At 30.4% G+C, this 18,651-nt stretch overlaps 3 protein-coding genes across 3 annotated transcripts; 2 read left to right on the forward strand and 1 right to left on the reverse strand.

Annotated features, from left to right (window-relative positions):
- The first annotated feature begins 1,266 nt into the window (after positions 1 to 1,266).
- On the forward strand, positions 1,267 to 2,453 carry LOC107644889 (heavy metal-associated isoprenylated plant protein 39). The gene is made up of 3 exons (XM_016348841.3): positions 1,267 to 1,423; positions 1,626 to 1,701; positions 1,901 to 2,453. The coding sequence occupies exons 1-3, from the start codon at positions 1,418 to 1,420 to the stop codon at positions 2,221 to 2,223; spliced, it is 405 nt and encodes a 134-aa protein (XP_016204327.1). The 5' UTR covers positions 1,267 to 1,417; the 3' UTR covers positions 2,224 to 2,453.
- A 6,072-nt stretch (positions 2,454 to 8,525) lies between these two features.
- On the reverse strand, positions 8,526 to 9,279 carry LOC107644890 (transmembrane protein, putative (DUF3464)). Its single transcript, XM_016348842.3, has one exon. It carries the CDS (start codon positions 9,228 to 9,230, stop codon positions 8,688 to 8,690), a length of 543 nt encoding a protein of 180 aa, XP_016204328.1. The 5' UTR covers positions 9,231 to 9,279; the 3' UTR covers positions 8,526 to 8,687.
- Positions 9,280 to 12,151: 2,872 nt separating this feature from the next.
- Positions 12,152 to 15,771, forward strand: LOC107644891 (uncharacterized). The gene has a single exon (XM_088486267.1). The coding sequence runs from the start codon at positions 12,308 to 12,310 to the stop codon at positions 15,482 to 15,484; it is 3,177 nt and encodes a 1,058-aa protein (XP_088342393.1). The 5' UTR covers positions 12,152 to 12,307; the 3' UTR covers positions 15,485 to 15,771.
- Positions 15,772 to 18,651: the final 2,880 nt, after the last annotated feature.

Below are 18,651 nucleotides of genomic sequence, written 5' to 3' on the forward strand. Positions count from 1 at the left end.
CCTTTCATATGTGAAAAATGAAAAAATATTTCTTGTACAATAGACCTACCTTCTTATTTGAAATTATTAATAATCTTGTTTTCACTAGTTCATTTTTATTATTGGTTCTTAGATATTTTGGTAGGTGTACATATGTTTATAGGACCAACTCACTCTTTTTCTTATTAGAGTGATTTTTTGTTGTTGTTCATGGTATTTTTCAGTATGACAGGATAAGAACTAATTCGTCGCGAGTTTGAATTTTATTTAAACGTTTGTCGTTGGCCAATAGATTGCTGCATCTACAAGGTCGAATTCGAACCCCTCCGACACTTGTTTTAAGTGGACGAGCCACTCGACCAATTCAAATTTTTTTGTTGTCCACGGTATCTCTCTCAACCCGACAGATAGGAGTGTCCATGGATCGGATCGTATCCGCGGTAAATATCCGCATCGAATCCGAAAATTGCAAATTGATCGGATCGGATCGTGGATATCTGCTCTACATCCGCGGATCCGCAGATCCGCATTATAATAATTAAAAAATAAATAAATATATATATATGTTTGGTATTATATTTACTTGTTTTTATGTTTTAGTTAGTAATTATTATTCATATATTGTATTATTTTATTTTTATTATTTAGAGAGAGTTTGATTAAAAATATTTTAGGAATAAATAAGTTTAAAAGTATGAAAGAAATATTTTTATCGAATTCTTTTACATAGAAATATGATTAAAAAGAGAAGGTTAAATTATGCGGAAATATCCGATATCCAATCCGACCCGACCCGCACATTTGCGGATCGGGTCGGATTCGGCACAAAAAATGCGGATATGATATCCGATCCGACCCGATGGAAATTGTGCGGATCGGGTCGAATTTTCAGCCATATCCGATCCATCCGATTTGATCTGCGGACACTCCTATCAATAGACTAAAGACTAATCTGTCATGGATCTGAGCTCCATTTAAGGATCAACTGCTGGCCAATGAGTTGCTGCATATATAAGACGAAATTCAAATTCCAACACTTATTTAAGCGGATGAATAAACTGACCACTCGAAAAACCCAAGTTAGTTACCCGACCAATTCAAATTAGTTTCTTATTAGAGTAATTTGATTTTATTCTCACACTCTATAATCCAATAGTAAGCCAAAGTAAATGACTTGTGTTATGTGCTAATAACAAGATTGATGGAAGGCCCAAAACAAAACTGGGCTTGACTTGTGTGTTGACTTCCTCTCTCTAAAACCTCCACATTGCATCTCTCTCTCTAATTAAGGAATAGTAGCTTGTGATTGTTTGTGCCTATAAATACCCTCAAAGGGAAGCCTTAGAAGTTCATCATCAGTTTCATTCAGAACTATCTCTTCTCTCATTCTCTCAACTCTTACCCTTCCTCAGCATCCTAATCCTTCTTCAATATCAACATGATGGTGAGATTTTTTCCTCTCTTATATAATTAGCTTCTATCTCATTTATATAATATTTTCAACCACTCTTTGATGAGATCAAGTTCTTAATTATGTATCAATTTCAACATGTGCCTATGTTATTCATTCTTTAATTAATTAACTCATTCCTATTGTAATTTCCTTGCTAGTAGAATAACACCTTCTATATATCATGTTGTGACAGAAATTGGTGCTAAAAGTGGAACTCTATGATAACAAAGTTAAGACAAAGGCCATGAAGGCAGTTTCTGGTCTTTCAGGTACATGTCATTAAAAATCGAATAATTTTGTCGAACTAATTCAAATTTTTTTTTAGCCAATGAGTTATAGCTCAAATGGCATAGTCTCCCCATACTCAATTAAGAGGTTGCGGGTTCGAGTCTCCTATCTTTGGTAAAAAAAAAAAAAAGTTAGTTTAGATCTTCTATGATTAAAATTGTAAGAGTTGAAATATTTCAGGAGTGGAATCAGTGTCGGTGGACATGAAGGACCTAAAGATGACAATAATTGGGGAAGCTGATCCAGTGACAGTGGTGGGGAAGCTTAGGAAACTGTGCCATGTTGAGATAGTCTCTGTTGGGCCAGCCAAAGAGGAGAAGAAGGAAGAGGCGAAGAAAGAAGAAAAGAAGGGAGGAGAAGAGAAAAAGAAGGATCCAAAGGAAGAGATGGCTGATCTTATTAAGGCATATGAACAGTATTATAATCAGACGAGGCAGCCATATCCCTATCACTACTATTACAGAGTTGTGGAAGAGGATCCTAATTCCTGTGTTATCATTTAGGGGGATTTGAATATTGGAAACAATATATATATTTATTTTAAAATAGAAAATAAATGAGGACATGGTGGGAAAAGAATAGGGTGGTATGTATACTACGGTACATTTTAGTTTTGTTTAAATTTTGGGCTTTTTTTCTTGGAATAAAGAAAAAAAAAGTTGTGGTTGTGAGTCTTGTAAGTTGTGACTTTGTGGAGGAGCAATATAATCTGTACATTATTTTTATGGTGCAACAGTGTTTTTAGACTTGCTTGGACTAGATGTATGTATGATGTATCAATTATGCTATACGTATACTAAAATCAGCCATAAGTATAAATACATGTTAGAATATAAATATATATTGAAAATAAACTAAACTACACACGTAATTACACACAAATATATTGGTAGCTAATTTTAGTGACTAATTTTAGTATACAAATAATATTTTTGATGATGTATATATTCAAAGCTAAATTTCAAGTAGTTAATTTACTCATCTGCTTAAATAAGTATTGAAATTTTGAATCTTAATTTGTATACGTGACTAATTCATTAAATGAAGTTTAAACTCGCTATAAATTAATTCTTCTTTAACTTGTCAAATTAAAAATTACAGGAGGAAAAAAAAAACTGTTGTATAATAATAAAAGTGACATTTGAGATATTTGGTTTGATTTTGAATATTTTTACCATATGTTAATTAATTTTTAAACTTAATCTTGTAACTATTTAGTTTGAGAATGAGTACTGGAGCCAAATTAGTAAGAAAAATAAAAACTATTCTATCAGTTTTGTATTCTTCAGCATGATCAATTGCAGTTGAAATAATTCCTCCAGGATTAGTGACTTTATTATCAAAAGAATTTTCCTTCCTTGCAATCAATATTCAACAGGCAAACAAACAAGGAAAAAATGTAGAGACAAAATAATTATCTATAAGAAAAGGAAAGAGAAAAAAAAAAAAGAGAAGGACGTATATATGGACAGGGAGGGGTTTATATTATTACAAGAGATAAGACAAAATACAGTTGTGGTTTTAAAAAAATTCGGTGGGCATGAACTATTCATTTTCATATGGATGCATATAATTCGAGTGTTATATGTAAATGTAATATGAGTTGATAGTGAAAAATAATAATTACTAAAAAGTTAAGGGGGTGATTGATTTGGCCATTTTAATGAAAATAAAAATAGAATATAAAAATATGTAAATGTAGGCATGCGCCAATTTTTTTTAAAATTTAAATGTCTCAAATTAATTACTGTGAATTAAATTGGTATAATTATTTGTTGTACGTTATTATTTAATTAACAGAATGATTAATTTGATTTATTATTATATTTTTTAAAACTAATTTAAGGCTTTAATATTTTAAGGGCAAAACAGAACAAAGATAATGGTTGATGGTGACAAAGGTTGATGACGACTGTGATGATGCCATGATGGTAGAGATGTTAAGTGGTATGAAATGTTGCTTCGTCGTGCTTTTAAAAATCTGTACGATTTTTAATTAATAGTGTTTGGTGGAGAGACAGAGACTAAAAAATTGATATTAAAAGACTGAGATTAAGAGATAGAGACTAAGAGACAGAGATAGAAATAAATTTCAGTATTCTGTTTGGTGCAAAGTGGGAGACAAAAATTAAAACAAGAATGAAACTTTAATTTAATTTGTACAAAAGGTAAAATTATAATTAATTAATTGAGATGAGCGTATTTTATGTATAAAATGTTATTAAAGTTTCGGTCTTTATCTTTAAAAATTTCAGTCCCTGTGTCTTACTTTTTGAAGGTACTAAAATACTGAAATTTTAGTGCCAGTTTCTGAACCAACAAACATGATACTGAATTTGAGTCTCTTAATTTTTGTCCCAATACCTCAAAACAAACGCTACGTAAGGATCTATTGGCTTTGGCTACTTCTAATTTTTAATTCAGTATGTAATACTCTGTCCTAATAAATTTATAAGGATAAAAATTGATTTAAAATTTTTAAATTCTCAAAAATCGTCTTGTCCTTCGAAGTAAAAACCATAAATGTTTACTTTAATAAAAATTTAAAACATATTAACTTAGTAACAAATATTCTCGAGAATGGTAAAAAATGTCTGCATCTCTGAGAGGATGAAGAAAGAATAGATGAGAAACATTTTCAGTTTTTTCAAAAATTTAAAAACAATCGTTAGTCATTTGTTGAATTAATTTCTTTTTTAAAGTTTCTTCTAATAGCTGTACCCACTTAAAGATCAATGTTAACAATGAAAAATACTTTCACATAAACATAATGGAAAGGAAAGACTATAACTTCCATATATCAATAATAGAGATACCTGAAATGTATATCTTAAGGATAAATATAAAACAAAATTGGAAAAAATTAGTCAAAATCAAATAACCTAAATTTTGAATTTTTATAATTTTTAGATTTTAAATATATAAATTTATTTTTATCTAATTATTAGTCAATTTTTATTTTTCCCTAACAAGACAAAATTTCTTTAAATTTTCCCTGAGTGCATAGTAGTATAATAGATTAATAATATGGGTCAAGTCTCCTTCTTGACTCAGTATGATTAGTACACATTATAGTGGCAGTGTGGTACCCTTTCTATTACGTTATTCTTCTTCTGTAACAACTAACTAGTCTTTTTCATAGAATCAAATCTGCACACGAAAGTGGTTTAGCTTTGTTGAAAAATTATTAGGGAATCACTTTTTATTTATTATTATTATTATTATTATTATTATTATTATTATTATTATTAGGGTAAAGTATTAAATTGGTCTCCTATGTTTAGGCGTATTTCTATTTTGGTCCTTAAGGTTTAAAGTGTTCATTTAGCATCAATTTAGTCCCACAGTGAGGTCAAAATTAAATAATTAACGAAATGTCCTACATAACAATAATAGTATAAGAACAAAATCGATAATCTGACTTTGACCTCATTGTGGACTAAATTTGATGCTAAATCAAACTTTTTTGGATTCAAATAGAACACTATAAACTTTAAAGACCAAAACAAAAATACGCCTAAACATAGAGGACCAATTTAGTACTTTACTATTATTATTATTATTATTATTATTATTATTATTATTGTGGATATTATTCCAATCAAGTTGAATTAGAAAATTTTACATTACTTAAACAATGCTTAATTACAAACTTTTCCCTTCAAAAAGATCCATAGTCAATACCGGAGACTCATTTAATCTATAATAAAGGAAAAAGAAGAAGCACACATACATTATTCTATTACTCATGGAGGCTATATTTTAATTTTTGATATTTTTAATTAAATTATGAACCATAATTTTAAAATATTAGAAAGGGGGTGGCGTCTCCATCATCTTCCTTTCAGCTTCTGCTAATCTGGTGTACCAATTCTTCTGGCTTCTTCTAAAAAAGACAAGGCGTATCATTAATTATTATTGGACTTATTATGAGTTGATGCAAATTTCTTAAGTGCTTCCGGGCCAAGATTTTATATTTTTTCTTTATTATTATTATTATTATTATTAGGGTAAAGTATATTTTTTGTCCTTGAAGTCTTAAGTTTAGCAAAAATTTTAAAAATACCCTTAAGTTTTATTTTGTTTCAATTTTGTCCTAAAAGTTTTCGATTTGCATCAAATATACCCTTAACGGCTAAAATTTCAAAAAAATTAAGACCAATCTAACAATAATGCATGAAAACTATGCTTGATTTGTTTGTGTTGAGGGTTGTTCTTATGAAATTGTTGTTGAATTGGTCTTCAATTTTTTTAAAAATTAGCCGTTCGGGATATATTTGATGCAAATCGAAAATTTTTAGGACAAAATTGAAACAAAATAAAATTTAGGGATATTTTTGAAACTTTTGTCAAACTTCAAGGACAAAAAATATATTTTACCCTTATTATTATTATTATTATTATTATTAAAAGTGGATTTGAATCCTCTAAAATTTGAATTTCACTTTAAAGAGTAAAGTATGATTTTTTACCATTGATTTTATAGGTGAGACCAAGAATAAATATGAAAGAAAAACTATTCAAAGGTAAAAAATCACATTTTAATCTCTAAAGTGAAATTCAAACTTTAGAGGATCCAAATCCATTAAAAGTATAATAGTTGCTTAACCAAAACAATAAAATTTCAACCATATGATGCTAAAAGCCTAAAAACAAACTAGAAAGCTAAGTCTGGTTCCATCAATGGCATAATAAAAAATAAAATAAAATAAAATAAAAATCATCTAAAAAATGAAGAAAAAAAAAATTTGCTGTTCCATAAAGACGTAATTGATCTTCTCTCTACTCTATCTTCCATTCATGATAACGATGTTCTTCTCATTGGAATATATAATATTCTTTGAGCAATTTTATCACGATAAGTTCATGTTTTCAATATCCGTTGGTTTTTTATTTTTTATTTTGAATATGACACTTGTTTTTTTTTTTTAATTGTTGAGAGTATACCTTTAAATTTACGAGAAAAGTAATCTCATTTCTAAATTATGTGATGAAAATAACTCATAAAAAGGTAGCTTAAAAATAATAAATAATAAAAAGAGTGACATTATCCATTAGAAAATGACAAAACCTATTCCCTTTAATCTGATGCATCATTTAGGTTGGGGGGTTAGTTTGATTTAATTTGCACTCATATTAATTTTGATATACTTTTGATGAGTTAAAGCCATCTTTTAATTATTTCTATCATCAATCCCTATTCACAACTAAAATAGACAAACTATTTGTATTAATTAATTATCCAGTATATTTGTACGGATCTTCATAGCATAAATGAATAAATGTGCACCAACGAATTATAATTCAAATGACATAATTTTTTAGAAGTTGCAAATTTAAATTTTTCTATCTTTAGTTAAAAAAAAATAAATAAATACATGTGTATGGTGTTATAGCTTTGGACACACTTCTATAATTATTGTATCGGTATTTATTAGATTTAGTTAATGTTTTGAGTTAAGATCAAGTTAATTTAACTCTTAATAGTTAGCAAAAAAGTTAATAACACAAAAAAAAAATTATAAAAAAATTTATTATTCTAATATCTGTTACAAATAACACACCATAACACATTCATTTTTTTATTTATAATCATCTATTTTTTCAATAGACAACTAGGATTAAATCTAATCAACACAGTTCATATTAAGTGTTTAAAACCTTTACTACAAATATCTAACGATTTAGTACATTTTTTAAAAATATTTTTATATTATTTTGTATTACTTTTTGTATTTTTATTTATATTCATACTCTTTTAGAATGTTTTATGACCTTTCAGAATTTTTAAATTTTTTTTAGGATCTTTTGAAATTTTTTAAAACATTCTAAAACACTCTAAAATAATTTAAAGTATTCTCAAATACTATAAAATATTATATAAATATTATTAAATATAATCTTCTAAAATTTACGGTAACATAGACATGTAAAATTGAATAAACCCACTTAAATTATAATATGATATAGTAGTGATAGGATGAATTATTAGTGGTAATTGATACTTATTTATTTATTTATTTTTTAAATTTTTTGGGAGAGGATCGTTCAATAATTGATACACTTTAGTTTTGCTACAAAAAAAGTATTTGTAGTGTTATAAATTTTAAAAATGTTATTTGTATATCAAAATCAGGCATTAAAATTAGTTATTAATATATTTGTATATAAATATATATAATTTAATTTATTTTTAATATTTATTTATATTTTAATATATATTTTATACTAATAACTAATTTTAATGACTGATTTTAGTATGCACATAACATAGTTATATAAATTTTCACTCACCAAAAAGCAATAGTTGAGTTGTTACATATTGTTGAATTGGAAATGATATTTTAACTCCTAAGGGACAAAATATGTGGACTCACACCGTGTATCAAAATTAATTAGATAACATGTATATTAAATATTAGTCACCAATCAGACATTCCGTATAAAAAGTTAAAAATATATATTTGATTTTTCGTCTATTACATATTTGGTTAGTAATCTAATATAACATTTAATTATTCTAAATTTGATTATTTGGTTGAAAAAAGATGTAAATATTTGTAATGATATCTAGTCATAAATGAAGGTGGATACTATCATGAAGATTTTACTATTATCTTTATATGAAGATGTTTCTTTTTTATCATTAGATGATGAAATGTATGGTTTGATTTTGATGTGTTATAAAAGTGTTATTTTTTTAAAGTGTGGCTAAACAAACAAAGTACACTTTTAACACAAGAATCTTCATAAAAAGATGTTTTTAGCATCTTCATTTGAGTAATTACCATAAATGAATGATGTATTGTCCCAAAATTCAATTAGAAAAGTAATATTTCAAATATGGTGCACTAACAATTACACATCTATGCTTGTTGAGGGATACAATACAATACATAATCAAAATCCAAATATATACTATACAATATGCATTAATATTCCTTGTGAATCATCACTACCTTTAGGTCTAACTTTGATCCTCCTGATCCTCCTCTTGCCACATCTCAGTCCAATTGTTCTGAAGTTCATTGAGGCCAAGAAATGTACCTTCCCTATCTTTATCCAAACTTGTGGAGAGTGCCCCATAAGCAATCCCAAGAGTGGAAGCTCCAAATGTCAAGAATGTTGTCATGAATGGCACCCACATGGGCATGTCCCATATGTGTCTCACCTTAAGTTCTCCAAACACATACAAAATTCCCAACCCTAAACCCATTGGTGCCAAAACAGACACCAATATTCTAACTATGATCCTGTTGAACACTTCCCTAGGAATCTCATCATCTTTATCTTTGTTCTTGTTGGGATTGTTATTCTTGCTACTCACAAGTTCACCCTCAACACTTGAAAATCCCTTGGCATTATAAGCATGTGGTGGATTTAATGTGCTTAAGGGGTAATTGAGTTTTCCTAAACTTAGTTTGGGGCTTAAAGGTGAGAAATTTGGTTTCCTTGATGGAAGATTTGAGAGATGAAGAGTTGGGTTTGATGAACAAATAAGAGTGTTCATGGCTTCTAATTTGGGCTACATGTAATTTCGGTTACAGATTCTTATCATAGGCATATCTCTTATCCATAAAGTAAATGTATGGACATGAAACTCATGGCCTTATCGCCTGAGATATTTGTTGGTCTCTAGATTTTTAGCATTAGGGGGTTGCCGAAAAGGGCATATTTGGTATTTTCTTTTCAGGCTTTGTGTCATGCTTCAAAGTTTTTTTTTTTTTTTGGGTCAGTATGCTTCAAAGTTTTAACTTCCCATACTACTTGGGTCTAGAATTAGTGAATTACAGTATGGATTTATTGGCGATGGATTATGTAGGTAAGCCCACATAATAGGACATGCCTAGACATAGCATGGATTTCTGGATCAAATAGAAAAACATACGGTTTTGTATAAGTTAGCTCATAATAAAGGAAAGGCCCATACATGCCTCCAATTTTGTAATGTCTTTATTTTTGGGGCTTTCTGGATAAATTGGGCTTTTTTTATTTATTATTTGTTAATGTTAAGTGTTAACAAACTATCATAATCATTCTTACCCAAAAAAAAAAAAATTTATCATAACAATTAATCAATTAAACCAAAAAAAAAAAAAAAAAATCATAATCAACTTATATTCACTCCTCCTTTTAAACAAGTATAAGAAATTTGAATATTGTCTTGTGTATATAATAACTCATTAACTAAAAACAAACCTTTAAATAAAACTTCAATACACGATAAATTAATATTTGACCTGTCAAATTATAAAATAAAAACAAACTATTATACTCAAACTATCGTACTCAAATTTTTGTATTCTTTTTACTTTTTTATTATAAAAAAACTTTATTCTTTATTAAATACACCATAATTTGTCATATTTTATAATAATACATCTTTTGTGAATTTTATTTTTAAACTGATTTGAAACCTCTATTTATAAAGGGATTATAAGAAATATATAGAATAAAATAGTCTATCAAATTCGCCTATTTAATTAGATTTGGACATTTGTAAAATAAATATAAATTTTAAAAAAATATATTAAAAAATAGCAGTATTTTAATATTTTTAATTGTTAACCTCAACTATAAAAAATATATAATATTTAAATTTAAAATTAAAATCAATAACTAAATTTATTAGAACACCAATGTCCTTAAAATACTTGAAACCTAAACTTTATCACGGTGTACTATACAGAAATAATAAACACAAAATAAAGATAATATTCATTTTAACATTACAATTTACAAACGATAATTACAATGGACTTGTTTAGGTGAGCTTTTAAAAAAAAGATCTTTTTTCGAGTTATTTTTTTTTAAAAGATCTTATAGAGAAGTAAAAGTAATTTTATGTTTGGATATCTCATGTAAAAAAGATCTTTTTATCAATCAATTATGTTTGGGTATAATAATATAAAAGTACTTTTTTGTTTATTTATTACATGAAAAACATCTTTTTTTTTAAGGAAAAAAAATCTTTTAAAAAAAGATGTAAATTACAGCTTCTCAAAAAAGATCTTTTTTTGATTTTACTAGTGCTTTTACTTTTACTACTAAAAATTTGCCAAACACGTTAAAAAATAAAAAAAGATCTTTTTTCATTGAAAAAATATCTTTTTTTAACAAAATAATGACGCCCAAACATGCACTTGAGAACTTGAATTTGAAATTGTTTGAGCAGCACTGCTGCACTTGGATCCTAAGTAAGCTGAAGCTCAAGCTTTTACTCAACCTCATATGAACTCAAATGGCGGCTCTATGACTCCCTCTCCCAGTCCTTCTGGAAATTATAAACAGTAACAGCAATCTCGTAAATGTTTTCAGTAGTCTGAATAATTTATATGTGAACATATAGTATTTTCGTTAGTGATTATTCTCATAATTTACATACATCTTTGTCTAGCAATCTATGTCAGAACTAGTGAATAATAACAGTGATATGTACATATTAATGGTAGGTGGTAAACTTATAAGTCTAAATATTTTGGTGCAATCAAGTTTTGGTAGAAGTCTCCTTCCCCTGTTTTAAGTCTTGGATAGGTGTTGTCCACCATCGGGAGAAACCAAGTGAGAAAACAAATATCCAAATTAAAATTTTAAAAAAAGTATAGGGAGCCAATGACCTAAGTGTACAATGTTTACAATGAAGGTTTAGAAAGTATTAAGGATATGGTTATTAGTGTTACATTATCCTGTTAGGTTACGCTTTTGGAATGAGTGGTTTCAGGACATGGTATTAGAGTTCCAGATCCGGAAAGTCAAGAGTTCGAATTTTGGTGAACCAAAAATTAGCTTTTTATAACATGAGATGTTTATTATCCCTGGTATCCGGATGGTTATTCTAGATAGTATAGGTGATGTTCATTTTATTCATAAACCAAAGATTTAGCCCATTGTACACATTGTACGTTTAGGCCATTGGCTCTCTAGCACTACTCAAAATTTTAAGGTATTTCACCTTAATACTTTTTAAAATTAATGAGTCTCTCATCTTATAAACTACTCACTTCTCTTTGTTCTTTTTGAAGTGGACCTAATTCATTACAATTCAGAGTTCCTCACACTTGCAACATTAATAATGTATTATTATTGGCAGTTTGACACTGATAATCTTGCCGACCAAGTCTACTGATTTTGCAAGCTAACTACTCAAGAAAACAGAGAACAGAAATGATTAAAGTGCATTAATTACGGGATTCAAAGTCTAGTAAGTCAACTTGATCTTTGGAGCTTGATATTTATTTTCTTAGTTAATTGGTAAAATCAAATATGTTTATATTCAAGATCTCGGGTTCAAGCCGTGAATTCAGTCACTAATATAATTATCAGATTAAACTGCCTACATTAACGCGGAATGTTTGTGCACCGGGCTGCTTTTCATTCTACATTTCTAAGTGTTGATTCCCAGTCAAACATATTTATGAAGTCAATGTCAGGGAAGCACCACTTTATCCGTTCTTTCCAAGTTGAATGGCGCCTAACACATTATTACTATTAAAAGGAAGAACAGGAATGCCACAATGTTTTAGTCTTCCATATAAATACAAACCTCATTCCCATTATTTGGTGTGTACTCTTATCCCTTCTTAAAAAATGAGAATGTCATTGAATACCTTAGCATTTGTGATGCTTCTCTTATTCACAATAACTGCTGACCAATGTTTGAGCTGCATTGAACAAGAGAACCAGGCTCTTCTCAACTTCAAAAAAAGCATTCGCAGCTACTTTGATGATGATCCATCATCACCACCTATATTTTCCTCATGGGAAGGCCATGAATGTTGCCAGTGGAAATGCATAGCTTGCAACAATGTTACTGGACATGTTGTCAAGATTGAACTCAGCAGTGGTTGTGCATCAAGCCTTTTATCATGGGAAGACACTGCTATTATAGAACCAAACTATGATGACTTTTACCCTGATTTGTTTGTTGAACACTTGAATTCATCTCTGTTACACTTAAAACACTTGATCCATTTGGATTTGAGTGGAGTTTCACTTTATTCGAGTCCGGCCAAGTTCCTTGGTTCTATGCAACAACTTAGATATCTTTCTCTGTGGACTGAGTTTGAAGGCATGATTCCCAGCAGTATTGGAAACCTCACCAATTTGCGTGTTCTTCGCATCAGTAACTTCTATGAGACTTATTCTGATGATCTTAGTTGGGTTGCTCAACTTTCATCATTACAATACCTTGGCTTCTTTGGTGTTAATCTTTCCATGGCACACAATTTGTTTCAGGTACTTAACATGCTTCCTTCTTTGTCTCAGATACACCTAGTTGATTGTGGGCTTGGAAACATGCCAATTCCTCTTCATCCAATTAACCTCATGAACCTTACAAATGTTCAAGTTCTCAATCTTGAAAGTAATAATCTCAAAGATCCAGTTCTTGATGCTTTCAGAAACCTGACCTCAATTAGATTTTTTCACATTTCACAAAACAGCTTAACTTCACTGCCACAGTGGTTTGATAAGCTTAACAAACTTGTTGGTCTGTACCTTGCTGGCAATCAATTTTCTGGTCAGTTTCTTCTTAATCATCAAAACATGACCTTCACGCCCTTCATTAGAGAATTTGACCTTAGTAATACCAATCTATATTCTGTACCTTCATGGTTAAGTAAATGCAAGAGCCTTGTGAAGTTAGGCCTTGCATATACTTCCCTTCACGGATCAATTCCGTATGCTCTAAGAAATTTGACATCCCTCACAGTTCTTAACCTCTATGGCAACAAACTCACTTCAGTTCCAATTTGGTTAGGTGAGTTAAAGAGTCTTATCCATCTCAATCTTCAGAGAAATGATATCACTAGTGTAGAGGAGGGTTCTCTGGCATCAATTTTGGGAAATATGTGTCATTTAAAAGAATTTTATTTGTCTGGACACAAGCTTCAAGGAGAGGTATTTCCCAGTAGTTCAAATATATCTGGCTGCAACAACTATGATTTAGAGGAGTTAGATTTGAGTAATAACAACTTCAGTGACAAGTTACCAAGTTGGTTGGGGAAATTTAAAAATTTAAATTACCTTGATCTCAGCTCAAATTCATTTTCTGGCCCCATTCTACATAGTCTTGGAGAACTGGTGAATCTCACATGCTTGGACCTTTCTTCTAACTTATTTAATGGTGTCATTCCTTGGAGTATTGGGAAGCTTGAAAACCTAGGCACATTAGATCTTTCATCCAACTTGTTTACTGGTGTCATTCCTTGGAGTATTGGGGAGCTTGAAAACCTATGCACACTAGATCTTTCATCCAACTTGTTTACTGGTGTCATTCCTTTGAGTCTTGGAAAGCTTGAAAATGCAGCATTTATGAGCCTTGCTAGTAACCATTTATATGGGAACATTCCAGATAGTCTTGGACATCTCAAAAATCTGAATACCCTTAATCTTTCTTCTAACTCTTTGGAAGGAACAATTAGCCATTTAGAAAGATGGACTGCAGCAAAGAGGCTTCAGACCTTGTGTCTCTCCAATAACCGAATCAGTGGATCCTTTCCAGAAAACCTTGATGAGATAATCCCTGAGTTGAAGTACCTGGCACTTGACAATAACCATATAAATGGTTCATTACCAAATTCATTGTGCAAACTCAAAGCAGTGGTGACTATTGATATTTCCAACAACAAATTATCAGGTAGAATTCCGGACTGCCGGAGGGATGCACTTATAGAAGAATTTGATTTGTCATCAAACAACTTATCAGGTGTTATTCCAAACTCTATCTTGAACATGACATCATTGGTGTGGCTACATTTGAACAACAATAGTCTTCATGGAGAACTTCCACTGTACATAAGCGTGGAAAAGTTGTTGATTTTGGATCTTGGTGATAATCAATTATCCGGTGCCTTACCTTCATGGAAGAATGACGCAATTCCTGAGCTGCAAATTCTTAGATTGCGGGGAAACATGTTCAATGGTACCGTCCCTTCAAACTTGTGCCAATTTGCTAAATTGCAAATATTGGACCTTGCTAACAACAGTTTAAAAGGTCCAATACCTCATTGCATTGGCAATATCACAGGAATGGCTTTAGTAACAAAAATCCTGTCAAACGGGACGCAAGTCAATGCCACCAAGCAATGGAATCAAGAGGATGTCAAGCAAGTCATCAAGGGAAGAGAGCTTGATTACACTAAAAATTTGGTTCTTCTAACCAATTTGGACTTGTCAAACAACAGATTGGACGGACCAATTCCTAAAGAACTATCTTCACTTTCAGGATTACTTGGACTGAATTTGTCTTATAATAATCTGTCTGGAGAGATACCTGCAATGATAGGAGATATGAGGTCCCTAGAATCTCTTGATTTCTCTCATAACCACTTCTTTGGTGCTATTCCAAGTAGCATGTCCAGTTTAACTTTTCTTAGCCACTTGAACTTGTCAAACAACAACTTTTCAGGTCCAATTCCAAGTGGTAACCAGTTCCAGGTTCTTGATGATCCACTTATTTACTCTGGCAATCCATTTCTCTGTGGAGTTCCACTTAAAACAATCTGCCCTGGTGATGTTTCTCATCAAGATTCTCATGACGAAGGCTATGATGATGAAGCCGGAGAAAATGACAAGTCAGGTAAAATATTGTTTTACTTTGTCATAGCCGTCGGCTTTGCAACTGGCTTCTGGGGAATTATTGGTGTTTTGTATTTCAAGAATAATTGGAGGTATGCTTGCTTTGGATATGTGGATGAGGTAGCAGACAGAATTTATGTTGCAATTGTGTTGAAAGTAGCAAAGCTGAAGAACAGATTGCAGTAAAAATGTCTTTTATTAGCAATACTTTGAAACCTGCTTTCTAGTTTTTACATCTCATCAGAATGTTTCACCTCAATTCAAATAAGGCAGTGCCAGAAATTGTATCTTTTATTAGCATGCTTTTGTATTTAGCTTTGGTTGCTGGTTATACTTTGGGTTTTTTCTTTGGTTGTTGCATTTGTATCCACTTCAGACACCTTTCTTTTGGTTATCTCTTTATATACCGAAGGAAACAGGTCAAGTCAGTCCAGGCTTTGCTCTTAACGTAATAAACATATTTATATGTAATATGTTATATTTAATATTTATAAAAAAAAATTTAAGTTTTAAAGTATTTAAAATATACAAATTATTTATAATTAAATATAATAAATTTAAAATATCTCATAATTTTGTTAATAATAAAAAATTATTTTTTTGGTAATATAAAAAAATTATTTATATATGTAATTATGTATTAACAAGCCTAGACAGGCTAATAAGGTTAATTAGTGAGCTTGGGCCTGGCCTATTAATATCATATCTTTTGGAATGAGTCATTGTATATGAAACTCATAATTCTTACACATATGAATTTATATACTACATCCAACTCAAAACTTTAAAATAATATATTAATGGGTCTCTCATCTTATAAACTCTTCACTCTTTCTTGCTTTTTTTGATGTGAGACTAACTTCATACACTCCTCACACTTGCAACATTAACACATGTGAGAGAGAAAAAATAATATATAATCTAAAACTCTATGCCTTAGAATTGAATTGGCAAAGAAAGAACAGATATACATCAAGATTTATTATTTGGGGGAAAGGTTCCCCCCATCATGAATCCACTTGTTGAACTGAACTTTCTTTTCTACTCAAGTGTGCATGCAAAAATGGATGGTAAAAGGGGGAGACATGTTGCAAAAAATGGTAATTGGAGGACCCTTCGCCATCCTCTTGAAAATATCAACAAACAAATAGATAGTTTATTTTATAGTTATATTATAGCAGTCATCATAAAAGTTCTAATGTGAGTTTTAAGTAATATATTGAACTATACACATCTCCTAATTAATGTGTGACTTCAATAAATAGCCCTCAAAAACACCTTCAATATAAATTGTACACACAAACTACTAATGAAGCCAAGCATGTGTTTTGTGATGATCAAGTGCTTGGTATCACTTTCAGCCATGATGATTCTAGTTACTGCTCTGCATCCACAAGATGCTAAGCCGCTGCCGAGTGCATTGGACTCTCCTCCTCCTCCACAAAGCCCACCCAACTGTGATGAAAAGTGTTCAACACAATGTGCTCAAAATGGAATCTTCAGTAGGATGTTATGCTATGGTGTGTGTATGGCGGAGTGCACCATTTTGCCATTGGATCATGCTAACTCCCCCTGCACTCAAAACTCTGTTGTAATTAACACCATCCACCATAAACCATGTATGGACTAGTCAGTGTTCATCTTAACTTCTTTGATCAACTCAATCCACGCACGCCCACGCGCACACACACTAGTAACTTTGTTGGTTTTCTTTTTATGTTCTAATGTGAATCATTGAATTGGCAGATGAGAAGCACGTTGATGGCATTGTCAACCATTGTTAGAAAAAGGTTCAATTAGAAGAGAAGCTGCTAGAACCAGTTATGTCAAATAAACAAGGGGCATGAATTAAAGTCAATTGTCTAATGCTATAATGTAATGTCCCTTTCAATATTGTTTTTTTTTGTTTTTAAATTTGAAGAGAAGACCCTTTCAACATTATTTTGCACTACCAGTCCCTTGTTACATATATGCCTTCATAGTTCATTCTCTTCCACCAAGTTGCAACAGATTTTTATGTTTATTTTCATTTTTTGTTGAACAAAATTTTCCGTTTGAGGCTTTGCTGTTAGGTGATAAGCATGACTTGCATGGATAGTTACCATTCTCATGCTTGTTGCACTATGAAAAACAATAGATACATCAAATATATGTGTAGAATAGAAAAATGTTAGACAACTTTGGAATAACTCATTATTCAGCTCCTTGTTTTGGTATGAATGAAATAATGGGGCAGGTTTCAATTGTTATAGGGAATATTCAATTTCCTGATATTCTTTTTACTTTTTCATTTTCACCAAATATTTCAATATAGGATGCATATTCACTTTTGCCACTAACCAATTCAAACTTACTATCATCTGTAAAATATTTATTTCACAACTATGAATGAGTAATATTTTACAATTTTTGCTTTGATTGATTCAAAATCAGAATTTGAATACACTGACCTAATTAAGTGCATGACTTTTGTGTGCTGCCAATAGTGGTTGATAATCTTTGAGGAGTATGTGTATATTGCACCAAAATAATTGCTTGAAGGATTGTTAACTCCATTATTGAAGGAAGGATGTGATGAACTTTAAAAATCGAATACTAAAAACTAAAGCATTACTTTGCAATACAAAAAATAAAGCAAAATGTTTACAATAATAAGAGGGAAAAAAAAAAAAAAGAAAGAATGTACCAAAAAACAAAAAAAGGAACCTAAGGAAAGCAAAGCAAATTATTCTTAGTTAATATTTTACAACCATGCAACGTGTATACCAAATTTTAATCACGGTAGCGAATACATGTTGAAATATAAAATATACATTGAAAATGAGTATATACAGATTTGATAATAGATTTTTAGTATATACATAATATTTTTTAATATATTATTGGCATTTGTAATTCAATTTTGCCACAGTAATACAGCATCTGAAAGAACTCATAGTTGTGTTTCTTCTCCCTCCTTTCACTTCTTTATCAAAGGATAAAGTACCGAAAGAAAAAGTAAAAGGGCATAGAAGAAATAGCAAGTATATTATTAACCCTTTTGCTTTCATTCATATCTTTGCTGGGGCTACAAAGTAGCATAGTGGGACCAAAATAGATGTTGAACAACATTTTATTCCTCTTTTCTCTTAAATAAATTAAAAGAGTTTGGTGAAAACAACTCATGCATGATGCTTCATTTATTCATTTTTCATCTTTTGACTAATGTACATGCAATGCAACCAATTATGAAGAAGCACAAAATAATTGAAATGCTACATCTTTTTTTATCTTTCCAACTTCACTTCTGCCAAAACCATAGAGAAAGAAATGCTTTTATGAACTTTCAAACATAGCATGTGATTCCAAAATTG

Source organism: Arachis ipaensis, chromosome B5 (assembly GCF_059453495.1).
Source record: "Arachis ipaensis isolate K30076 ecotype BB chromosome B5, ASM5945349v1, whole genome shotgun sequence".
NCBI classification, from domain to species: domain Eukaryota; kingdom Viridiplantae; phylum Streptophyta; class Magnoliopsida; order Fabales; family Fabaceae; genus Arachis; species Arachis ipaensis.

Coding starts and splice junctions, on each gene's coding strand:
- LOC107644890 (XM_016348842.3), bottom strand. CDS start 9,230: ATGAACACTCTTATTTGTTCATCAAACCCAACTCTTCATCTCTCAAAT.
- LOC107644889 (XM_016348841.3), top strand. Junction 1,702..1,900: donor GGCAGTTTCTGGTCTTTCAG/GTACATGTCATT, acceptor GAAATATTTCAG/GAGTGGAATCAGTGTCGGTG.
- LOC107644891 (XM_088486267.1), top strand. CDS start 12,308: ATGAGAATGTCATTGAATACCTTAGCATTTGTGATGCTTCTCTTATTC.